We start from the raw sequence: 27,144 nt of genomic DNA, 5'->3' as shown, positions 1-27,144 counted from the left end.
TACTAGCAATGTATAATTCAACTAGAGATCAGATGCAATAATTTGCTACAATCACACTTCAAAAGCTGTATTGCAGTTTCTCTTGTCAAAGTGATTCTCCTTTTTTCTTTCCTCAGTGCCACTTTGACTTCTTAAATATCAATCTGAAATTGTTCTTGTTCTCCTTTAAACTCTCCTTTTTTTTTCATCTTAATTATTTCAGCTTTCTTGCACTAGGTTTCAGGAATAAGTTTTTCTCTTCTTTATAACTATATCAACCTTCCTTTGTTTTGAGGTTTACTTTCTTCTTTATTTTTCTATGAAACTACCAAGCTTCTCCTTTTCTGTTGGGCTAGTCTGTGTAAAATCATCAAATTAAAAATTAAATTGAAGTTGCATAATTTCTATTTTGATGAAAGTTAGTTATTTGGTTACCTTATCCTTTAAATACAGGGGGAAATAATAATAATAATTATATATATATATATATCCTCTTCTCTTAGTAACCTATTAATTGTGGCAACTATTTTTATTTAGCAAATCCACGGAATTTTTAGTATTTTGGAGGATTTTAAAATTAATTTAATCATAGCTTCTTTCTAGATTGCGAAATTGTCTTATTTTTTAATCACTATTTTAATGCTAAAATTTGTGTGTGTTCTTTTTTGATTCTTACCTTCATTTTCTGACAAGGATTTTTCATCTGTAAATGTAAATTACTATTTTTGCTCCCATTTTGTACTCTACCCTGCAGGCCCTAGGTTGAATCCACAGGTCTCATTTTCTGAGTGTTTCATGAGTATGTGGTGTATGATTTCCCCAAATCACCTTGATTGAAGCATTTCTTCTAAGAAAAAAATTTTTGTCTCAAATTTTGCAAAAAATTTAAAATGGCTGACTTTGAAACCAAAAAAACATGTTATAGGGTGGCAAATTTTTATGAAAGATATTCTTAATTGCAACTATAAAGAAAAATTAGTCCATTCTGTTATTGTCACATATTCATCTAGAAAAGTTTTGTAAATGAGGAAAACTGTATTTTTATGTTATATCTTTCAACATATTTAATGCATCCAATTTTCAGAACATATATTTTTAGGACCATGAGTGGTGTCTCATGTGACAATAGGAAACAGAAGAGTACAAAAGAAATCAATGAATGCTTAAAAAGAAAAGAAGAAAAAAAAATAGGATTAATGAATGCATGCATGCTCTAAAAAATAGCATTTATATAGCAATACATAAAGGGTTGAACATCTAATCAGAAGAATTCTCATTTAATCTGTAATGTAATTAACATTTCTTTTTCTTTCTTTCTTTTTTTTTTTTTTTTACAATTTGCTTCTTTATTTCATTTTCAACAGAGAGAGAGAGAGAGAGAGAAAAAGAAATAGAAACAATAGAATTTATGAGTAAAATATGAGTAAAATGATAAAATAATATGGCTATTGAGCATTGGGATTTGCTTTCTTCCTTATTTCTCTATGAAACTACGAAGCTTCCACATATGGTCCCTATTATTATTTTATTATTATTATTATTATTATTCAGGCCTCCATGGAGTCAAAAGACTCTTCATGGGAGGTCCTTCTTAAGAAACACAAAGTCTATCAAGACTCATTGTGGGAGGTCCCTCTTGGGAAACACAAAGTCTTTCATACCACTTCTTAAACTCATTGACCGTTCTCGCCCTCACCACTCTATCAGGCAATGCATTCCATGGTTCAACTACCCTTCCCCCCCCCATGCAAAGAAACCACTCCTCACCTTCTTGCTCACAGTTTCCTTTCATAACTTCCAGGGATGGCCCCTTGTCATCACTCCTTCCCGCTGTTCAACCAAGCAAAACAATTCCGCAGTATTCAACCCAGTAACCACCTCTCAACAGTATAAAACTCTTAAATTTATAACCTCTCCTTCTTCTATCCATCAAACTCTGCAGTCCACATTCCCTCAGCTGATCCTCATAATTAACATTGTACAGTCTTGAAACCATCTTTGTTATCTGCCTTTGTACCCTTTCCACAGTTCATTTATCCCCTTCAAATCCTGCAGACCGAATCTAAGTGTGGTCTGATCAGAGTCTTATACAACAGAATGATAACTCTTTTATCTCTGCCTGTCAATGTCCTTCTCATTATTGCAGCGATCCTCTGTGTTACCTTCACCACCTTTGTAATATGTTCCCTAGATTTCAGGTTTCTATTAATCATCAACCCCAGATCTCTTGTGTCTCCTACTTCCTCCAGTATAGTTCCTCAAATAGCGTATGCAGCATCCCATTGATGTGTCCCAAACCTCAAGACCTTATATTTTGCTGCATTAAATGACATCCCCATTCATTTGCACATATGTCTAGCTTATTCAAATCCTCTTGCAGGGCTACCACATCTGCACTATTACTAATAACCCTTCCCAGCTTCACATCATCTCCAAACAACTGAATATCCCCCTGCAATCCACTGACATTGATATAAAGGTTAAACAATATAGGTCCCAGTACTGAGCCCTCTGGGAGCCCACTTGTAACCCTCTGCCTCCTTGAAACTGCCCCACCATATACACAACTCTCTGATACCTATTGGACAGCCAATCCTGAATCCAGTTGACCAACCTGACATCCAGACCCATGTGCTGCAACTTAAATATCAGCTTATCATGTGGCACCTTGTCAAAAGCTTTTGCTGCTAAGTCCAATTAAATGGCAGTATATATGCCTTTCCCTCATCTACTGCTCTTGCAACTTTATTATAAAAGGCTAGCATATTGCTAAAACAAGAGCACCCCTTCACAAATCCATGTTGCCTCTCATAGATAACATTAACCTCATCTACCCAATGCTGTATATTGTCCCTCACTAATTTCTCCAAGATCTTAACAACTACTGATGACACACAGACTGGCCTATATTTAGACACTTCCAGTCTGTTACCACCTTTATGCAATGGTACTATCTTACCTTCCTTCCATTCCCTGGCACCTTTGCCGAAGCCAGACTTTCATTGAAAAGCCAGGTCAAAGGTGATGTCAGTTCTTTAGCACATTCTCTCAAAATTCGTGGTGAAATACCATCCAGTCTCACAGCTTTACTGACATCCAGAGTACTCAGTATTTGGAACATACTCTCCTCCTATCCCTCTAGTATTAAAATTTACTCCTCCATGATGAAATACTCCAATAAAATGCTCATTGAGCAATTCCACTATGTCCTCTGCATGAGTCACTCTATTCCCATTTTTATCCCACAATGTCATTCTTCCACAGTCATTTCTTCTCCTACTGGCCACATAGCTAAAAAATTCCCTATGATTTTCTTTGGATCTCAGGACCAATCTCTTCTCATATTCCAGTTTTGCCTTCCTTACCATACTAGTCACTCTCCTGGCCTGTGTCTTATATTCTTCATGCATTTTCTCTTTACCTGTCTCCTTATATCTCTTGCATAGTCTCTTTTCACATGCAGTTCCTGTTTAATATTTTTTGTCATCCACTTTACTCCAAATTGTGTCCTCTTTTTCACTTGTGGAATACAGCTTACTGTTGCTGCTAACAAATATTCCTTGACAATTTCCCAAGCACTAATGATATCCCATCCTTCCAATTCCTCCCTCCATGAAACTTACTCAAGTTGACATCTAAGACTATTATAATCACCTGCTTTATAATTCCACATATGTTCCCGTCTCTTTGATACCCTTGCATGTCTATTCATCTCCAAGTCAAAACCATATGGTCACTCTCTCCAACTGGTGGGAGAGATGTCATCTCAGTTATTATCAACTCTTCTGATGCTATGACCAAATCTAAAACTCTTGAGCCTCTTGTTCCCTCTATTACATGTTGCCTAAGATATTTGTCCCTCAAGAATTCTAGAAATTCCATTCCTTATTGCTACATGCATCTTCCTCTCCCCAGTTAATACTACTGTAGTTAAAATCTCCATAACAATCATTCTTCTTGCACTTGCCAAACTCAACTGTCTAAACATCTCCTGGTCCCCACCCGCTGTGCTCCTTGGTCTGTAGCAACACCCCACTAAATATCCTGTCATCCACTCCATATGCTTTCAAAATCATTAGTGTCACTGCCTTTCAAAGCCTCCACTCTTAGAGGACATAAGTCGTCACTTATCATAAGCAGTACTACATCAACACGCTTTTCCTTCCTATCCTGCCGAAAAATGCTGTACCCAGTTACTTCTATTCCTGTTATTATATCCTCTTCTGTCAACCGCATCTCAGTGATCCCAATAATCTTTGGCCAGGCTGATGCTATCAATGCCACCAATTCCTCTCCTTTAATTCGGATACTCCTGGCATTAGTATAAAGCATAAAAATACCATTGTTTCTATACCCAGCATTATCCCCTCTAGACTCCACTGGGCTCAGTATTACCATATGCTGCATTGCTCAGCATTAGATGTGGTAATAATTTAACCAAGGAAAGAGTATGGTACAAAGGGTAGGTTGTTATGCTGTCTGCTGCTATTCTGCTTCAGAGAGTTTTTGAAGTTGTTAAAGCCACTCAAGAGCATCAAAGGTTATATCATGACTGAATGATTGTCTGTTGGGTTTAAAATGGTTAACTATTAAAATTAAAATTTAGTTACTATAGAATTGTTATTAACATTGACAAGATCATACATATCCTTTGGAAAAGGAAATTACATTTAAGTGATAAGTACCAGTTACCATATTTTTATTACTAAACAAAGTAAAGATTAATGCTGAAGTTTCTGGAACAAAACCTTTATGCAAAACTGGAATAAAAATAAATAATTTGCTAATTAACTTATTTATTTAGATCTGACATTTTGCCAAGCTAGCATTATCAAAGGTACTTCAAAGAAGTGCTCAGCAAAGACTGAGAATGAAATTACCTTGAGAACAAGTACAGTCATGTGTATGGAGGATAACAGCAATGCTCTGTGTGGTAATCATCTGTGATTACTGAAGATGGGAAGATAGGGTGGTGTACCAAAATTTGTATTGGATTACATCATCAGTTTTACTGCAAATGGGAAGATAGGATAGTGTACCAAAATTTGTATTAGATTACATCATCAGTTTTACTGGATTCTGTAGAATCCAGTAAAACTAGATTCTGTAGAATATGAGCTGCTTCCAGGAGCTGTGTCTATGATTTGAACTGGGATCAATGTAGTAGCCTGCCTTTCTTTTCCCTTTGAAATGGTCTTTATCCAAGGCATGTTGTGCTGCTAGTCTGCTTTTAGGTTTCCTATACTGAATATATTTCTTTTCTTCTAACCAAGTTGGTTTGTTCTCTCTGTTTGAAATGCTGGATTCTACATTGACAATTTCTCATCTTGAGGTCATATTATTCTCAATCTTTGTTGAGTGTGGGTGGGTGTGCGGGTGGATGTGTGAGAGCATGTCTTTAAGTGCCCTTGACAATGCTATCTTGTGATAGCAAAATGTCGGCACATAAATAACCATTTAGTTAATTTATCTATCTCTCCATTCCATCTGATTCAGACGGATTGGGTCTCCTCCTAATGAGGAGTCATGGCAAAATAATACAGCCACTTTTCTGCTGCATCCCTATTGGAGGTATTCAAGACTGTAGTCTGTGTGTGTTTTGGGGAATCGGTTTGCCTGCTTGCAGGATGAATAACCCCAGATAAACCGGGAGAAAACCCTGCTGTCCACGCCCAAGACTGGCTAACTTGGCTATGGCTGAGGAAAATCCTTAAGCTCCTCACGTCTCCGACCGGAATCGAACCTAGGACACTCCTTCCCAAGGCATATGGTTGCGAAGCACACAGCCACTAGGCTAACCGTGCGGACATTTAGTTAATAAATTATATATTTTCATTCCAGTTCCACAAAACTTCAACATGAATTATTGCAACAGGTATGGAAATATAAGCAAAAAATAAAGCAATTTTATAAGCATTCAAACTGCATTGCATTGCATTGCATTTGTCCTTTGCAAACCCTAGCAATATGAAATTACATTGCCTGCATAGCAAGTTATTAGTCTAGAAGTAAAAAAAAAAAACTGCATTTTTTTAATGATTCTGGTAGTAAGATTTATACGTTGGTTAGACATAACTGGTAATTAGTTTACGGAATTAACAACGCATATAAAGTATATTAATTAAAGGTAACTTTAATGAATAACTTCTATATTTCGACAATGTCACATTGCCATCTTCAGAAACATAAAGATATGGTATGTGCACTCAGGAACTAACACAAAGCAAATGAGGAAGAAAGCAAGAAACTAGTATTGTTCCTAAAGTCCTAATGGTGCCCTCTTGCTGGCTAATTTGGTAGTCTTGGCAGTTGGGCTGAAGTTCTCATAATGAAAGTCTACCAAATTTGGGGCAGTTTCATGCACCCAAATTTGTTGAGGTTAGAAACGTTTTTTAGAACGTCTATCATAATGAGCTTTGAAGTTATTTACACCACCTGCATTGACAATGCACTCCAGCAATGCATTCCACTCACTAACAACTCTCCACATAAAAATAATCTACTCCTCACACCTTTCTTCATCACATCTTTATACAACTTCCAGGGATGGCCTGGTCTCTTGTTCTTCCCATCTTACATCTACTCTGTTTATAATTCCTTCTGTATTAATCTGATAGAATTCCTTAACTAACTTGAAGGTCTCAATTATATCTCCTCTTTTCCTCCTTTCCACCAACCTTTGTAATCCACATTCCCTCAACTGATCTTCATAGCCAACACTCCTGATATCACTTTGGTTATTTGTCTATGGACCCTCACTAGTGTTTCCACATCCCAATAAAAACTAGGTAACTAAATATGAGCACAACAGTCCACCTATGTGGTCTAACCAATGCTTTATACAGAGGCGGCACCACCTCCTTATCCCTACATGTCAGTGTACTTTTTATCATCGCTGCAATATGATGTGCAATCTTTATAACACTTGTGATGTGCCCTCGGAACTTCAGTCCACTGTCTTCCATCACTCCAAGATCCTGAATCTCATCCACTTCCTAAAGTACAGCTCTGCCAATGCAGTACATAGCCTTAATCACTGCATCCCATTTATTAATATTAAAACTTTATCCCCCACTCATCTGTCCAAGCTGAAAGTCTAACAAATCTTCCTGTAGAGAATTAACATCAACACTACTCCTGATAATTCTACCTAACTTTGCATCATCTGCAAACATCTGAAGATCCCCAGTCAATCCACATGAAATATCATTAACAAATAAGTTAAACAGCAGGGGCCCAAGAACAGAACCCTGAGGCACACTACTGACTGATCACTTTCCTTTTCTGGGACACTGCTCCATCATACTCAGCCTGCTGGTATCTTTCAGAAAGCCAAACTTCATTCCATCTAACCAATCTGCTATCTAATCCCATCTTCTGCAGCTTATACACCAATCTGTCATGTGATAATCTATTAAATGCATTTGAAAGTCCAAAAAATCACTGTATATAAATCTATATACAGTATCTAACACATTCATCACATTATCATAAAACATAAACAGATTGCTAAAACAAGATCTGGCCTTTCTCAACCCATGCTGACCATCACAGAGAATCTTATGTCAGTCAACCCAATCCCGTATTCTATTTCTATCCAATTTTTCCAACACTTTGATCACAACTGCATATATACAGATCAAGCTATAATTGGAAACTTCTCTTCTCAAACCATGCTTGTGGAGAGGTATTATTTTGCCTTCTTTCCACTCCTTAGGAACCTTCCCCACTGCAAGACTTGCATTAAATAATCAGGTCAAGGGTGGCTAACTCTTTTGCACATTCTTTAAAAATATGTGGTGATATGTCATCCATTCCTACAGCCTTATTAACAGCTAACCCAAGCAACATTTGATACACCTCTGATTCTTTCACCTTTAATTCTCTTAAACCTTGCCTTCCTGCTACATATTGCACAGCATCATTTACACCACTATGATATACACTGATGAAGTGTTCATTAAATAATTCCACTATATCATTTGCTATGGGTACTCTGCTACCATAACTATCCACCAGTCACCTGCCATAATTATTTTTCCTCTTGCTTGCCACATAGCAGAACAATTCCCTTGGATTATCTTTAACCTGACTGGCAAATCCCTTTTCATATTCTACTCTTTCTTTCTTAACCATGCTTGTCACTTTTCTAGCCTGCAGTTTATATTCTTCATGCATCTATTCACTGCAAACTGTCTTGTGCTTCCTCAATAACAAGTTCTTTTGTAACACTGCTTGCTTGATTTCACTCTGCATCCATCTCACTTCTACTCTCCTGGTATGCAGTTATTCATTGCTTATGTTAGATACTGCCTTGTCATTTCCCATGCACGTCAACATTCTTTCTACATAATTCATCAATGCAATTTATTGATGCTAGTTGACTACAGAGCTTCTCATAATCACCCACCTTATAGTTTCACATATAGACCTTCTTGATAACAACTTTTTCTTGTTTAACTACCTTCCAAACCAATACCTCATTCACAATTACATTTTGTGAGGATATCACTAAATTTAACATCTATAAACCTTGTATTGTTTCGACCACTTGCTGCTTTAGAGAGTTATCCTACAGAAACTGAAACAAATTGGCTTCCCTTATTACTATATACTATCTCTTCTTTTCAATCCACATTCCTATAATTAAAATCTCCCATTGGGATCATCTTCATTTTATTTTCTCAACTGATTTGTGTAAACATTTCACAATCAGAACTCTCCACATTCCTTGGCCTATAACAGCATCCTATTAGATATGCTATTCTATTGATCTCAACTTCACACCAGACAGCTTCAAAATCTTCACCCATACTACTGTTTCCCATTTCCACTCTTAAAGGATACAATAACTCTGCCACCATTAACAATACTCCTTCTCCTCTCATCTCTCTCCATCTTCCTATCCTTTCAGAAAGTTCTATATCCTACCGTTTCAAGTCCTGACAGTATATCATCCTCAGTCAACACCAAGTTTCACTTATGAAAATTATCTTTGGACATACTGATTAGATCAATGCTACAAATTCAGTCCTTTTATATCTGATACTCCATACATTAGTATATAAGCACAATTCCTCACTCTTTGAGGCCATTGTATCAACACAATCACTCTTAACTCTTTCTGGTATACTGCACTTCTCACTTTATTCTGACCATCCCCATTTTCCTGATCCTGACTCAGATTTTCATTCATATTCTTATCATCCCCACAATTTTGCACTGTATTACTTTTCCCTGCTATAATCACTTCCTCACCTTTGTATCCATTTTATTCCTGTCCTTTTACAACCTACTTCTCAACCTCTCTCTCTCACTAATTGATTTTGTATGAAACCTGTGTACTCTTAGTAAACAATTACTTCAAATGACCAACACCAAACCCATGCAGATACATTCCCATCAGCTCTGAACCATTCTAACTTCCCTTTGTATTCATTCCATACATTCACAAACTAAACACACTCTGCCTGAAACAATTCGGCCATCTTGTCATTCAGTATCATTGCTCTCCTTCTCAGTTCACAACTCTCATAGCTGAGCAACAAACTAACCACTTTCCCAATGACACTATTATTCTTCACCTCCTGCAACAACTTCTTCTAATCCTTTTCCACATTTTTTGTTTCACCGTCCAATTCATTTGTACACTAATTCTGACACCCATTCTTCCTTCTATGCAAAGCATCTGATATTTGTTTTATTGTATGCTTGTAAAACACATCTTATGCACCTTATTTTTTACCACTCCTTTAATGATTGAGTCAACAATATAAAGCAACCCAATCATCTTTAGATACTTGCTTCTTCTTATTAACCTCCTTGTCATTTACATGAGTTATTCTCTTTTTTAAACATTCAATTTCCTCCTCCATACATTTAACCTGAACTCTTCATTTTCATTAGCTCTTGCCTAAGCTATTCCACATCACCTCTATTATTACCATTGCAAGCACTTCCATCCATTTTCTGATTATTCCTGGTAACACCATTCTCATTTTTGAAGTGTTCTAACCTTTCATTGCACTTTTCATATACTATAATACATTCCTTTTTATCGTTCAGTCTAATACTCCATAAATTTTTAACATTTTTGGATGCATGTATAAAACAATGATGTATAAAATCACATCCAGTAAAAACTCGATCTCTAAGTTAAGATCTTCTATGTTGCTGTTCTATGCTTCTTTATTACCACTGCTGCCATTTTTGTAAACATATTATTATTATTATTATACGGGCACCACCATGGAGTCTGAAGACTCATTGTGGGAGACCCAATCTATCATACCTCTTCTTGAACCCAGTAACAGAAAAAGCACTCACAACTGACTCAGGCAACTAATCCGCTCAGTCATTACTCTCCAAGCAAAAAATCTAGTCCTCACACCCCTACTGACCACACCTTTATTCAACTTCTAGGGATGACCACTTGACTGGTCATTCTAGCAAAGTGCTGAAACATTTTGCCTGCATCGAGATCAAGAGGGGAGTGATGTGGAAGATCAGGAGAGATTGAAGAAGTGGATATAAATGGGGAAGTGAGTGGTATGAGTATAGAAAATGAGAGAATGGGTGTGCAAGAGGAGCAGGGAAACGGGGAGGCTCAGGGTGGACAGGGGTACATAGCGTGAGAAAGGTGGATGCTCCAAGAGGAGGTGAGAGCATGTGTAGGCAAGAAAGGAATGGGATGACCAAGGATCAAGAGGAAACAGTTGGAATTGAAAAGGGTTCTAAAATGAAGAAGCAGAAAGGGAAATGGCCCCAGTCTAGCATGGAGAGATCACATCAAGTGGGTGGTATCAGTGGAACTAGCTGTGGATCCAGAAATGAGCTGTTGTGTTTGTATACCAGTGCCAGAAGTATAAGAAACAAGGCAGATGAAATGGTTGCCCTGATTGTGTCTGTTCACCCAAAGATTGTTGGAATAAGGGTGACATGGTTGGAAGAGGATGACATCCTGACAGGAATAGAGATGTAAGGGAATGATGTGTTTCGTGAGGATAGAAGTGGTAAAAAGGAAGGGGGAGTGCTATTGATGATAGAGAAAGAGTTATGTCCATACAAAGTAGAGATGCAAGATGGAAATAGTGCCAGTGGTTTTGAGGCAGTATGGTGTGAGATAGAGGTGAATGGAATCAAATACTTGGTTTGATGTTGTTATAGACCAGGTAATGTGGATGGTGATGATAGTGAAATGTATAGTCAAATTAGCCAAGCAAATAAGAAAAGGGTGATCATTATGGGTGATTTTAATTATGGCAATATAGACTGGAATGATGAGATAGCAACTGGAAGTAAAGAAAATTAGTTTCTTGAGTTTTTGAGGGATAACTACCTCAGACAGTATGTAACAGAGGGCACACGAGGATTAAGGGTCTTGGATTTGGTCATCTCATCAGAGGATGTAATTATAAATGAGGTGTCAAATCATCCACCAATTGGTGAGAGTGACCATGAGGTGATTACCTGGGTGATTGCCAGAAGTGCGAGGTGAGAAAAGGGTATATGTGGAACTACAAGGGGGTGATTATGAAGAGCTCAGGAGACAGCTTGTGGGTGTAGCATGGAATGAGGAGTTAGCTGGAAAAGAGATCAATGCAGCTTGGGGGATTTTTCAAAAACTATCTAGTAGATGCAATGTCTAAACGTATTCCAAGGGTGAGAAGGTTATATAAGGTAGGTGTGAGATGGATGAATAAAGAGATTAAGCATGTGATACAGAAAAAGGGCATTGTGGAGGCAGCATAAGAGAAGTTGAAATAACCAATTTCATGAGGTCTACAAAGACCAAGCAAGGAGGGTGACTTGATTGGTGAGAGTAGCTAAAGAGAGGTATGAACAGCAGTTAGTTAATGAAGCCAAAAAGAATCCTAGGGAGTTCTTTCGATATGTAACCAGCAAAAGAAAGAATGATTATGGATGGATGACATTGATGGGAGAAAATGGTATAAAGACAGCTGTTGCATATATCACATTCTTTCAGAATATATCACCACTTATTCCAAAAGAATGTGCCAGGGAGTTGACACCTTCCTTGACATATTTTTTTAAAATGAGTCTTGCACTTGGTCAAGTTCTAATGAGTGGAAGGAGGGCAAGATTGTGCCACTTCATAAAGGAGGTGATCAAACTCAAGCAACAAATTATAGGCCTATCTGTGTGTCAGGTGTTGTGGTTAAGTTGTTGGAGAAGCTTGTGAGAACTAGGATCCAGAGTTCGGTTGACAACAATGGTATTATGTTTGATGGACAGCATGGATTTGCTGAAGGGAGGTCATGTTTTAGTAATCTACTTACTTATTACAATAAAGTGACTGCTTCCTTGGACAGAGGAGAAGGATACACAGTAATATACTTAGATTTCGTAAAGGCTTTTGATAGAGTACCTCATGATAAGTTGACAGTCAAACTAGAGCAGATGGGGTTGGATATTAGATTAGTGCATTGGATTGGAGACTGGCTATCTGATAGGTATCAACAAGTTGTGTATAGGGGGGTGCGATATCCAGGAAAAGGAAAGTCACTAGTGGAGTGCTTCAGGGGTCTGTTTTAGGGCCATTACTGTTTAACTTGTATATTAATGATATTGGCGAAGATTTGGATGGAGATATTCAGTTGTTTGCAGATGATGCAAAGTTGGGATGAACCATAAAGAATAGTGAAGATGTTGTAGCCTTACAAGAAGACTGAATAAATTGAGTGATTGGGCACGGAAATGGAGATGTGAGTTCAATGTTGCAAAATGTAAGGTTTTAAAATTTGGAAAACAAAGATGGGATGCAGAATTTATGCTTGGTGAGAATATATTGTTGGAGGTAGAGGAAATAAGAGATCCGGGGGTGATAGTGGATAAGGATCTAAAATTTAGGGGACATCGCCAAAATTGTGAAGACAACACAAAGGCTTCTGGGAATGATGCAGAGGACACTGATATGTAGAAGTAGGGAGATTCTTGTTCCATTGTATAAGACTTTGATTAGGCCACACATGGGCTACTGTACCCAGATTTGATCACCGGGTTTTCAGAAGGATGAAGAGATGTTGGAAAGGGTCTAAAGGCAACTGACTAAGGTAGTTTCTGACCTCTGGAATGTTGAGTATGAGGAAAGATTGAGAAGATGTAATTTGCAGAGTCTGGTGGACAGGAGTAAGAGGGCAGATATGATAGAGACCTACAAGTTGGTAAGGGGTTGTTATAAGATCAATGGTGGAGAAGTTCTACAGAGAATAGTGGGAGATCAGGGGAGAACCAGAGGTCATCCCTGGAAACTGTATAAAGAGGGTGTGAGTAGGGGAGTGAGAGGCAGGTTTTTTTTGTGTAGAGTTGTGAATGATTGGAATGCCTTTCCTGAGAGTGTGGTGTCTGCAAGGAGTTTGAGTGTGTTTAAGGCATGGTATGATGAGATGTGTGTGTGATAAAGGGACCTCCCAGATGAGTCTTTGACTCCATGAGGTCTTGGGGTAATAATAATAATAATCTATCCTATAAAATCCTGTAAGCAACTTAAATGTTTCCAACATATCTCTGATTTTTCTCCTAACAACCAATTTCTGCAATCCACACTCTCAATCTGTCCTCATAGGGAACATTCCAAAGGCCACTCACCTCTGAATCCTCTCACTACTTTCTCATCTGCTGGGTTTCTTGGGATGAGATGGGCCAGATTTGATCAAAGTAATTCAGATGTGAGCATATCAAGGCCTTATGAAGAGGAATTATTACAATTTCATTAACCCTACTTGTTAATGTGTTCTTCAATAGTCAAGTAATCTGGCTACCTTAACAACCTGAGCAGTATGTCCTCTAAACTTTAACTCTCTGTCTACCACCATGCCTAAATCTCTTGTTTCATCTATTTCCTGGAGTACAGTGCAATTAATGTGATACACATCTTGTAATCTATTTTTCCCAAAATGCATAACTTTGCATTTCTCATATTAAACTGATACCCATTAACTTTTGCCCATACTTGAAAGACTGTTTAAATCTTCCTCCAAGTTCTCCACATCACCTGGATTAACTATTACTCTACCTAATTTCACATCATCAGCCAACAGAATATTTCCTTTCAGGTTATTTCCTATATCATTTATGTCCAAATTAACAGCAATGGTCTCATCACTGAACCTTGTGGCACACTACTAGTCACCTGTTTTTATCTCGATTATGCCCCTCCATATACCACTTTTTGATATGTCCAGCAGCCTGTCTTATCCACTTAACCAGCATCATATCCATCCTCATTTGTTCTAATTTGTGTAACAGTGTTCCGTGTGATATTCTATCAAATGCCTTTGCAAAATCATCATGTAGCCATTTCCTTTATCCAACTCAGCTGTTACTCTATTATAAAAAGTTAGTAAAAAAAAAGTCATAACCAGCCCTTCACAAAGCCATACTGACCCTCCTGCAGTAACATATTTTTATCTACCCATTCTTGATTTCTCTTTTTTACCGCCTCTTCTTTTTTACCACCACACCTGAGATACTGATTGATCTATAATTTGCTGCTGTAGTCTTAGAACCTCTCTTATGCAAAGAAATAATTTTGCCCTCTTTCCACTCCCTTAGAACTTTACCAGAGCTGAAACTTAAATTAAACAGCTTAGTCAAAAGCATTGCCAGTTCCTTTGAACATTCTTGCAAAACCCTAGCTAATATTTTTCCCTAGGAATATTTTGCTTAAACCTAATTACAAATTTGTTGTTTTTGGCCCTTAGAGTAGTAACTGTCATCGGGAAAATGGTGGCGGCTTTGTCAGTGCATGATTTAACTTAGACTTCAGTCGTTTCGTGAAGTGAGAGGTGTGCTACATGTATTCTTTTGATTACATAGATGGTTTGTGGACATTTAGGGCTGATGGAAGGAGGGTATTTGCAAAGTGTGAGCTAAACGAGGGTTTGATGAGTGCTAATATGAATTAGATGACCGAAAGTGTTAGTAGCGAGAATGTTGCGGGAAGAATGAGTGCTCATTCGAAAGAGAAGTATGGTGTGAAAGAAAGGCATAAAATTGTTAAGAAAACATTGAAAAAGAAAACGAGTGATTTGAAAACTGTAATAGATGGTAAAAAGAATGAAAGCAAGGCGAATATGGTGGAAGGAAACGAAATATGCAGAACGAAAGAAACCAGAAAACGTGACTGCTTCCATGGACAGAGGAGAAGGATACACAGTAATATACTTAGATTTTGCAAAGGCTTTTGATAGATTACTGCATGATAAATTGATAATCAAACTGGAGTGGATGGGGTTGAATATTAGATTGGTGCATTGGATTGGAGACTGGCTATTTGTTAGGTATCAACAAGTTGTGTATGGGGAGCGATATCCAGGAAACAGGAAAAGGAAAGTTACTAGTGGTGTGCCTTGGGGGTCTGTTTTAGGGCCATTGCTGTTTAACTTGTATATTAATGATATTGATGAAGATTTGGATGGAGATATTCAGTTGTTTGCGATGATGCAAAGTTGGGACGAAGCATGAAGAGTAGAGAAGATGTTGTGGCCTTACAAAAAGATTTGAATAAATTCAGTGATTGGGAATGGGGATGCGAGTTCAATGTTGCAAAATGTAAGGTTTTAAAATTTGGAAAACAAAAATGGGATGCAGAATTTATGCTTGGTGAGGATATATTGTCGGAGGCAGAGGAAATAAGAGATCTAGGGGTGTAGTGGATAAGGATCCGAAATTTAGGGGACACATAGCCAAAATTGTGAAGACAACACAAAGGCTTCTGGAAATGATGCAGAGGACACTGACTTTTAGAAGTAGGGAGATTATTGTTCCATTCTATAAGGCTTTGATTAGGCCACACATACTATTGTGCCCAGATTTGGTCACCTAGTTTTTCAGAAGGATGAAGAGATGTTGGAAAGGGTCCAGAGGCAACTGATTAAGGTAGTTTGTAACCTCTGGAATGTCGAATATGAGGAAAGATTGAAAAGATGCAACTTGCAGAGTCTGGTAGACAAGAGGAAGAGAGGAGATATGATAGAGACCTACAAGGGTTTGTTATAGGATCAATGCTGGAGTGGTTCTACAGAGAATAGTGGGAGATCAGGGAAGAACCAGAGGTCATCCCTGGAAACTGTATAAAGAGGGTGTGAGTAGGGAAGTGAGAAGCAGGTTTTTTTCATGCAGAGTTCTGAATGATTGGAATGCCTTGCTGAGAGTGTGTGGTGTCTGCAGAGAATTTGAGTGTGTTTAAAGCACGGTATGATGAGCTGTGTGTATGATAAAAGGACCTCCTAGATGAGTCTGACTTCATGGAGTCCTGGATAATAATAATAATAATAATAATAATAATAATAATATCCCTTCTACTCCCACAGCTGTATGTGCATTGAGATTCTGCAAGATCCTAAGAACCTCCAATTCATCCACCTCTGTTCCCTCATTAGTGTCTGTCACATAGGTTAAAGCAGTAACCTCACTAGGAAGATATATGCTTGCAATGTGATCACTCAGTAACTCAACTATTTTATCCACTTCTCTCTCCTTGTGACCATCTTCACTCAGTAAGGTTAATCTTCCATAGTTATTCTTCCTCTTATTTGCCACATAATGAAAGAACTCTTTGGGATATCCTTTGGTCTGCTCAGCTAAATTCTTCTCAATCTGATTTGGCCTTGCTTGCCGTGCTGATCACCTTTTCTTGCCTGAGACTTGTACTGTTCAGGAGTTTGCTGGTCATCTTTCTGTTTATATACCCTCCGCAGCATTTTCTTCTTCTGCAGCTCGTGCTTAATCATATTATTTATCCATTGAATTCCTACCCGATTACCCCTCCTTCCCCTAGGTACACAATTTAATACTGTTTCTTCTAGAAGACCTTAACTATATCCCATGCACTACTAACATCCTTAACCTGCAGTGTTTTATGCCATGTTACAGATTTAAGCTTTTTCCTAAGCATGTCTTAATTGCCTGCCTTGTAGGTCCACAAATACCTCTTCTTGACAGAATATTTCTCACGTTGTACAATCTTCCAAGTCAAGAGTTCATGGTCACTTTCACCAGTTGGAGGCAATGAGGTCACCTTGGTTATGGATTACTCTTCTGATCCTATGATCACATCCAATACCATCAAACCCTTAGTCCCTCCATCACATGCTGCCTTAAGTAATTATCCCTCAGCAGGTGTATAAATTCAGTTTCCTTTCTGCCATGTGATCTTTTTTCCTTCCAGTCTATATCTCCATAGTTGAAGTCCCACATAATAATCACCTGACCTGTATTTGTTGTACTAATTTGGTGATTCATGTCTTCCAGATCATATATGGAACTCCCTCTCCTGGCCATTAACTAGCACTTCCATGTTAATCAAAATAACAACCGAAGCGAACACTTTTAGAACTACAATACTACAGTTCAATGATTATATCCAGTCTGGCTATTGCACAAAAACACTATTATACACATCTACATGATATTATTAAGGAAAAAAAAACACTTTTAACACAATGTAAATACACTGCTGAATAAAATGAATAAAAGCTTTCATTACTTTCTAGATGTTGAAGGCAATGAAGAAAGTAATGAAAGCTTTTATTCCCTCTGGCCAAAAATAATGAACAAAGTAAATAAGTCTGACTACATAGCAGTGATGGGAGACTTAAATGCTAGAACTGGCATTAATAAAATTAATTCAGTCCTTGGTATATGTGGCGAGCAAACAGTTAATAAAAACCGGAGAAGGCTAATTGATTATATAGTTTATCATAATTTTAAAGTTACAAACATATTTTTCCCACATAGAGACATTGTTATAAATATACTTGGATGGCAAAAGGACAAAGATCAGTGATAAACTGTATAATAGTAAAGAATAAATTAGCAAAATTTGTTCTTCACACAAGAGTTTGTAGACGTTTTGTTTTGGAAACTGACCACTTCCTTTTCTAACCGATTCTATTTCCTTCATGAGGTTTAAAAATAATGAGAGTGGAAACTGAAGAAGAGGCTTACTTCCAAGTCAGTCTCTTAAAAGACTGACTTGGAAGTAATCCTGTGACTAAGAGTTAAAATATTAGTACAGTCATACCCCGAAGTTACGCAGTAGGTGGGACCAACAAAAAGCACGTAAGTCGAATTCGTGTAACTCGGGGTATAATTTTGCATGTAATTTATATATACAAACATACAAAATATTAGTTAATTGGGACCAAAGGTTTACAAAAACACCTATATTTTTTAAGAAATATAATCATAATTGTAGTTTTTTGTACATAAAAAAAAAAGAAAGTTATTTCGATGTCGATAGTTTCATAAAATCTAATAGATTCATCTCTGATGTCATAATGTCCTTTTCCTGTCATGCAAAATTTCTTCATAGCAAGCTAATGATTTTGTTATTCCTTGCCTTGTGGCTACAATTCGTTCCTTGTTAGAATCTATGTCCTTCAAAATCTGTAAACCTTTCTTTTATGATTGTTCTTACTGTGGATTCCTGTAGATCGAACTTCTTTGCTAGCTCACAAATTTTCATTCCGCCTTCAAAATCCTTAATAATGTTGAGTTTTGTTTCCAAAGTCAATGTTTTTCTTTTCTTGCTAGCTGTAGAAGAATCGGACTTGCTTCTTTTGGATGACATTATTATTTTTTATGTGATAAAATTTTATCAAGAACATAACATTAAACAATCACAAGGTTTGTAGAACTATAAAAATCGTGTATGAATGGAGACTGCGCGAAACATGTCAGTGCTTATTCACAACATGTGCTGCACTGGCGAATGCGGCAGGCGCTGGAAAGATACAACTAGTGGCGAGGCGTGAAGTAAATAAGTACATATAAGAAACCGCGTAACTCTGGATTTGCATAAGTCGGGGTAGCATAAGTCAGGGTATGACTGTATATACAAATCAGTGAACTGATTGAAGAAGAATGGTTAAACATTTGTGATATATTAAAACAGTCAGAATTTGAAAGCTTAGGCAAAAAGAAGAGATAGCATCATAAATTAGCTCTTAGACAGTGGGATGAGGATCCTTCTTGAATTACAGAAGATAAAAGAAGTGGTACCAAGAAGTATTTACCAACCAAATCACTTAAAGATAAAATGGAATATAACAGAAAGAAAGCCATATCTAAAAGAAAAGCGCAGAAAAGATACAGAGGAAGGTGGAATAATTTTGTATCTAATCTTGTATCTGAGAGAGAGAGAGAGATTTAACAAAATTCAATCCCATAGCTTATAAAATCTTAAGTAATTTGAATCAAGAAACAAAAGAGGATATAAGAATCGATGTGTTTGATAAAACTGCATGGTCTCATTTCTTCAGGATTTATGGTCACATACTACAAAAGATACTGGCCTGGTTAGCATATCCACTCTCCAGCCAAGAGGCTGCAGGTTCAAATCCTACCAGTATGAAGGATGTTTGTGATCATCCTACTAACTCTTTCTGGAAAGGGCATCTGTGACCCTACTACTACTTCTAGCAGAAGGCATCACTCTCAAAACCCAATGAGGTGCGGAAGTGACCATACAGTGTCAAAATTATGTCACATATGAATAACTAACTACTAGAAAATAATTGCAAATATTGCAATCCAAAAATAATCTAGAAGAACACATTCCTGTACAGGAACTGAATGATATATTTAACAACTTCAAAAACAGTAAGTCACTTAGAGATGAAACTGTTCAAACATGCTTATGAAGCTCTTAAACCAAGACTTACTCATATTTCAGATTATTCAGATTTCCTGAATGGAGAATAACCACAAACCAGAGAGTCATTACAGAGATAAGATAGATGTGGAACAAATTGGATTCTGCAAGGACAGATCCTGTGTTTGAAATTATTATTTGAATGAAATTACTATTTGAAAAGAACAAAGAATTAAATAAACCAACACATGCAGCATTTATAGACTATAATAAAACCTTTTACTGTGTGGAAGTCAACTTTTAGAAACACTCACTGACAATAAAACCCCTTCTCTGATAGATATCAGAGAGTTGTATATGGGGTGTAGTATCAGGGAGTAGGAAGGTTACAAGTGGAGTTCCACAGGGTTCAATCCTGGGACTATTGCTGTTCAATCTTTATGTCAATGATATTGTCACAGGACTACAGGAAAATTATGTGCAGTTGATTGCAGATGATGTGAAGCTTGATATGGTTATTAGTAATAGTGCTGATGTTTTAGCTCTTCAAGAGGATTTGAATAAACTGTAAGGTGGGCAAAGGCATGGGGATGTCAGTTTAATGCAACTAAATGTAAAATTTTAAAATTTGAGATCCACATGAGCGATACGTCATGCTTATTTGAAGGTCTACTGGAAGAAGCAATGGATCTTGGATAGAGATTTGAAGTTTGGGAACATATTGCAAAGGTTGTGAAGACATCACAGAGAATTGCAGCAATGTTGAGAAGGACATTGACCATAAGAGATAAATGTGTGCTGGTCCCTTTGTATAAATATTTGATCAGATCACATCTGGATTTCTGTGCTCAAATCTGGTCACTGGGATTTGAAGGGATCTGCACTCTTCCCAAGGTTACTTGGAGAGGGTGCAGAGATGGATAACAAAAATGATGTCAAGACTGTACAACATCAATTATGAAGATAGACTGAGGGCATGCAGACTGCAGAGTTTGGTAGATAGAAGTCAAAGGGGGGGATATGATTGAGATATTGAAGCTGTTGAAGGATTATTATCATATAAACACTGAGGAAATTTTTCATATGGTAGAAACAAGGACAAGAGACCATCCCTGGAAGTTGCAAAAGGGGGCGGTGAGTAAAAGGTTAAGAAGTAAGTTTTTTTTTGCATTGAGAGTGGTAGGAGCATGGAATGCATTGCTTGAGAGGGTGGGGAATGTACAGACTGTGGATGATTTTAAGGAGGGGTATGATAGACTTTGTGTTCACTAGTGTTAAACTTCTGTAATGAGTCTTTCAACTCCATGGGGGGATTAAGAGATAATAAGTATTGCTGTCAAATAATGAAGATGAATTGCAATATTCTGTGCACTATTTAAATCTTATTGCTGAAAACTTTAATATGCAAATATTAATGACAAAAATCAAAATTATGGCCTTTCAAGGAAAGGAACCAGTTCATAGTAAAATATGTATTGAAAATTCAATACCTGAGCAAGTAAGCAACTTTAAGAATTTTGGTTGTAGTCTGATTTATAAAGACAAAATTTACATTAATAATAAATTCAAAAAGTACAGCAGAGCACTTAGAATAATTATTCATACTTTTAATCCAGCAAAAGTACAGAAGCGTACTGGAATTAAAGCATTAAACACACTAGCAAGATCAATACTTATCTATGGGAGTGAAACTTGTACCATTAGAAAACAATATGCACAATGGCTTACATTAGTTCAAATGAGCAAAAGATATTTATGTTGATAACCAAAAGATATTTAACATCAATGTGTGAATGTTTTCTGAAGGTCAAAAAGCCGAATAAGGTAGTGTCAAATGGATGAATGAAAAGATTAAACATAAAATCTGGAAGAAGAGGATACTGTGGAGGCAACACAAAATGAATCATGGTAATAAATTAATTGCATGAGAAGTATGAAGAACAGGCCAGGTAAGCAACTCGGTAAGAAAAGCAAAAGTGCAGCATGATCAGAAATTAGCAAATCAGACCAAAAAAAAACTCTGGAGAGTTTTTTTCAGATATGTGGCAAGTGAAAAGAAAAATGATTATGATAAGATTATGTTAAATGGATGAAGATGATGGAATGGTGATGAAGGACATACTTGAGATATTCAGTGAACAATTTATAAGGGTGTTTCATCCTCATCAGGGTGAAATCATGAGAAGCACAGGTGTAGAGGAAATAAATGATTTAATTGTGAGCAAGCAGGAGGCATATGAGGAATTAAATAAGCATCGTGTCACTAAGGCTAGAGGATTTGATGACATATCACCAGCATCTTAAAAAAAAAGCTTCCAGGAAATTGGCAGTAGCATTGGTATGCCTGTTTAATAAGAGTCTTACAACAGCACAGGTTCCAAAAGAGTGGAAAGAAGGTGAAATTGTTCCACTACATAAAAATGGTGATAATGCTGTATCTACAAATTATAGGCAATCTGTATAGCTGGAGTTGTGGTTAAACTACTGCAGAGATTAATGAGAACTAGGATACAGAAATGGGTTGATAACAGTAGTATTCTCTGTGGTTGTATCTTGGTGTGCAGAAGTAAAGAGGACATGGTTCCATTGTATGATCAGTCCATATATGGATTATTGTGCAATTAGGTCACCTGATTTTCATGGTGATGAGAATATGTTAGAAAGTGTTCAGAGAAAATTCACAAAAGTGCTAACTGGTCTTTGGAATATGGGGGTATGAAGACAGATTGAGAGAATGTAATTTGAAAGCTTCATGAATAGGAGGAGAGGGAGATATGGTTGAGACATATAAGTTGGTCCAGGGCTGTTACCTGGTTAACATGGTAAATATTTTTCTTAGAATGGAAGAGAGGATTAGAACAAGCAGCCATCCATGGAAACTATATAAGAAGTTTGTGAGAAAAGGAGTAAGGAGCAGGTTCTTTGCATGGAGAATGGTTGGTGAGTGGAATGCATTGTCTGAGTGTGTTGTGAATGTGGATGCATTGAATGAGTTTAAAGTATGGTTTGATGAGCTTTGTGTGATAGTTTGTACCTTCCTTGATGAGCATCTGACTCAATGGAGGTCTGATGTTAATAGTGATAGACTGGATGCGAAGCAATAAATATTGATGGTTATAACATGTAAACAGAATGGATAGGACCAAGAGAATACCTCACCATGTTCTTCAGTACATCCCTAGGGAAAGGATGTAGCACAGGTGAAGAGGAAATAAATGATTTAATTGTGAGCAAGCAGGAGGCATATGAGGTTACAGTCTCAATCCATCTCTTGGTGGGGAAGACCCACCAAGAGATGGATTGAGACTGTAACAGGCAACTACACCTACTACTGGACTGGATGATGATGATGATGATGACTCTTTCTACAACTATCTCGTTGAAGGCTCCAACTATAACTATCTCCTTGCCACAGTTGCAACTGTGCTTTAATGATGCTGAGTAGAAAACCAGCAAAATATTAGAATATTCAATAAATTAATTATATATTTTTCTTCTTGGTATTGTTTATACCATGAAGTATTGTTATAAATAATCATCAACATTTAAGTCTATTTATATGGATATAGCTTACTTCATATTACGATTTATTTTAATATTTCTGAATAAGTTTTTCTGCAAGTTTTTTTAAACATTTATGTAAAATGTACTTCTTTATTATTCTCTTATATTCCTAACCATATTCTTTTTTGATTTCTAGGTCTTTGAACTTTGGTGCAATGGGGGTGGTAATGGGACATGAACTAACACATGCTTTTGACGACCAAGGTATTTCTAACCTATTATTTGTAAATGTATGTGTTATTCATACTAAAATAATCTTGACATTAAAAAGCTATACTTATTTGCTTGTTTATACATGCATGTGTGGTATGAATCTCTCTCTCTCTTCCCTCCTCATCTTATCTTCTAGTTCAGTGTTGACCGTGAGATCTACTTTTCCTGCTCACTACCAAACCGCATAAAACTATGCAGTGATCAGTCAGTTATTCATTCCTCAACTAATTAACTAGTCCATTAAAGAGTTGACATGTTCAATGGGACTAATGGAACAAAAATATCTAACTGTGCATTCAGTAACTGGCCAAAATCAATTTTCTTGATCTACTTGGAAACTTTCTCTTTTTCTGTCCTTTTTTTTTTTTTTTCAACATGTTTAAAAAGTATGAACCCAAAGTGTACATTTCTATCCCTTACCAGATTCATAACCATGCTTTATGACATTCTTATCATAATCATGTTTGAATACTATAGCTGAACTTGCAGACACACATTCTCATGGTCCTCTTATGATGATCTGATTTTCCTGGCTTTCTGCATTTATTCCAGCATTTATGCTGGAATAAATAATTTATCCAGACTCCTGATGCTAAATTGATTAAAGTGCATGCTATTCATCTTACACGTCTCTTCCACCATCAGACTCGTTATTCACATTCAAAATGCACATCCATTTCTTTTACATTATTCACATTCAAAATGCACACCCATTTCTTCCACACAGCCTGTGCATTTAATCATTTGAATAATAAAAATTAATAACACAGTCCAACACAATTTTTGCTGACTTTTATATGAGACTTGTTTTTTACTAATTTGGGTGCACTGATTTCAAATATCAAACCCATTTTTCTCTATCACGTCAGATTTTTCCTCTATGGCATTTTCTTTTTGCCAATTTGTAAGTTTTTGATATTTTTAAGGAGGCAGTACTATTTAGAGGATCAAAAAAATCGATTTTTTAATATTATTTTCTGAAAGTATGTACTTTTAAAAATCTGTTCCTAACTTTTTATCAAGAAATTCGAAAAATTCCCGAAGATATAGACTATTATTCAAAGCGATATGCAGATCAGAATCAGAGTGCTCACCGCTCTCGCTTGTTAGTAAACGAATAAATGCATAAGAACCTGCAACGGCACGTACTGGCACTTTGAATGCGAGAGAGGCCGATAATTAGATACATAACTACTTAACAATATTCATTAAAAATTACAAGAATATTTATAAAAAAATAATTTTACTTACACATGAGTTTCAGGGAATAAATTTTTGTTTGTAGCAATTTCTGCTGTGTGTTCTGTTTTGGCAATCCCTTTGAATACTCCAACAGTAGTCGGCCATCATGTGAGAATCCCATCTTCTTTGGTACCGATCTTCCATAGTTTTTAAGTCTTGATTAAATCTTTCACCTTGTTCATCGCTTACAGCACCTAAATTCCAGGGAAATCTATCAAGATGACTGTATAGGAAATGAAGCTTTATGCTCATGTTGCAACCTAGGTGCTGGAAATTTTCAAGCATTGTTTTTTCCACTAGATCTTTGTAATTGCACGCTTTTTTGTTTCCAAGAAAATTATTCGTGACCATCGTAAATGAAGTCCAGGCCTCTTTCTCAATTTTGTTCATAGAGTTGATGAAATTTGGGTCTCTCATTAAAGTTCTAATTTGCGGTCCATCAAATACACCGGCTTTAATTTTTTCATAACTAAGTCGTGGAAATTTTTCACATATGTATTGGAAACAGTCACCTTGTAAATCTAAAGCTTTAACATACTGCTTCATAAGACCTAGTTTGATGCGCATTTATTCGTTTACTAACAAGCAAGAGCAGTGAGCACTCCGATTCTGATCTGTGCACCGCTTTGAATAATAGGCTATATCTTCGGGAATTTTTCGAATGTCTTGATAGAAAGTTAGGAACAGATTTTTAAAAGTACATACTTTCAGAAAATAATATTTTATGAAAAAAAATTCGATTTTTTTTGATCCTCTAAATAGTACTGCCTCCTAAAAACTATCAAAAACTTACAAATTAGCAAAAAGAAAATGCCATAGAGGAAAAACCTGACGTGATGGAGAAAAATGGGTTTGATATTTGAAATCAGCACACCCAAATTAGTAAAAAAACAAGTGTCAGATCATAATCAGCAGAAAAAAAAATTTTTTTTTTCGTTGGCCAGTGTAATAAGATGATCTGTTTCTTTCTACAAGTGTTTTCATGGGAGTTTCTTCAAATCATTCCACATGCCCTTGCTATTCCTTTATGCATATAAAAACACAAATAAGTGCTAGTCAGAATCCATTCACATTTCAACTTCAACTTATCAAACAAACTTTTTCAACCTCCTCTTTCATTCTGTCTTTTCTGATCTTTTAAGTATATTTCATTACACTATGTTTTCCAAAGTCTGCAGCATTCAGCAGTGTCAAAAAACAGATCAAATGGCTCTTTCTCCTTGATGCTTCTTATATAGCACAATCTTGTATTATAATTGACTTCTTGCATTTGTGTGTGTGTGGGGTGGTAATGTTAAACACACATGGGTATGCTGTTACGAGTATAACAACATACTCGTAAGGTTGCCTTGAATATATACAGTTTTCTAAAATGATGATAATTCACTAAAGCTTTAATCATGAATGCTATGCACCTTTTTAAAAAAAAAATAGAAATAACATAATATGGATCTTCTGCATTGAGTCCTTTGACTTTATGGAGGTTAGATGTTAATAGTAATAATATTAATATACATGCTGAACACTCATTAGTCTTTTTCCTCCATTTTTGAATGCATTTCGCAAGTACATCTATTAATTTTTTTCATCTTCTCATGTATACATAAACAAACATACATTCCGAGACTTTAGCTAGATGGATTTTATGAAAATTTGGTATTTGTACAGTGCACATCCACTCTGCTACTGTATAAAATATTGGTCAGACCACACATCGACTGTTATTCAGATTGGATTACATAGTTTCATTGTGTTGTGGAAGCTTTGGAGAGAGAGAGCATAAAAGAGACAAATTATTAACACAATACTAGGACTCTAGAATACTAGTTATGGAGAGGTTGAGGAAATGCAAATTGCAGAGTTTAGCAGACAGGTAGAAAATACATAATATGATAATGGGATTTAAGTTAACAAGGAGATTCTACCAGATTAAAATTGAAGTGACTATACATGGATTGTAAGATGAGATTGGCAAAATGAGAGAGAGAGAGAGAGAGAGAGAGAGAGAGAGAGAGTCATCACTGGAAGTTGTGTAAAGGTGTGGCAGAGAGTGGAGTAAGAATTACATATTTTACATGAAGAGTGGTAGGTGGGCAGAATGCATCCAGAATGTGTTGTTGTGTTTATTTAGTTATTAAATTATTAAACTATTATTTTGTCTTGTCTCCAATGGCACAAAGATATATTCCATATGCATGCAGGGGCACATCAGTAGAAAAGCAGACAAAAACTGAATGTAAAAGGTGGAATTTTAATGTCCTGGCACTCTCTGTTGGTGCAGTGATGAGTTCTTGTTTATTCTGCTGGCCTCAAAGTGATTGTCACTCAGATTTTGTGTGAGATGAGTTAGCCATATTCCATTGGATCCATTGATCTGTGTCAGTGGCCTAGCCTTCCACTTTGCCCATAGAGGGCACCAGCTAGGTCTTTAGGATTCTTTCCTTTTAGGCTCAGTCTTTGTTTGCCTTTCTACTGGTATGCCTGTAGGTACATATAGAGTACATATCTTTGTCTCTGTGAAGATGCCT

The 27,144-nt window shown here is 36.6% G+C and overlaps 1 protein-coding gene across 3 annotated transcripts in view; it reads left to right on the top strand.

Moving 5' to 3' along the window:
• Positions 1-27,144, top strand: part of Nep3 (M13 family metallopeptidase neprilysin 3) — a 502,574-nt gene that overhangs the window by 389,243 nt on the left and 86,187 nt on the right. For all 3 annotated transcript variants that reach the window (XM_090407352.1, XM_090407368.1, XM_090407360.1), the window contains one exon: positions 23,298-23,365. In XM_090407352.1, coding sequence (XP_090263478.1) covers positions 23,298-23,365 — 68 coding nt within the window. The remainder of the gene's footprint in view (positions 1-23,297; positions 23,366-27,144) is intronic.

The sequence above is a fragment of the Typopeltis vanoorti genome, chromosome 2, assembly GCF_054136105.1.
Source record: "Typopeltis vanoorti isolate ZY-2024b chromosome 2, IOZ_Tvanoo_1.0, whole genome shotgun sequence".
Taxonomy (NCBI): domain Eukaryota; kingdom Metazoa; phylum Arthropoda; class Arachnida; order Uropygi; family Thelyphonidae; genus Typopeltis; species Typopeltis vanoorti.
The sequence above is the reverse complement of the archived record's forward strand: the minus strand, read 5'-3'. Positions and strand labels throughout refer to the sequence as shown.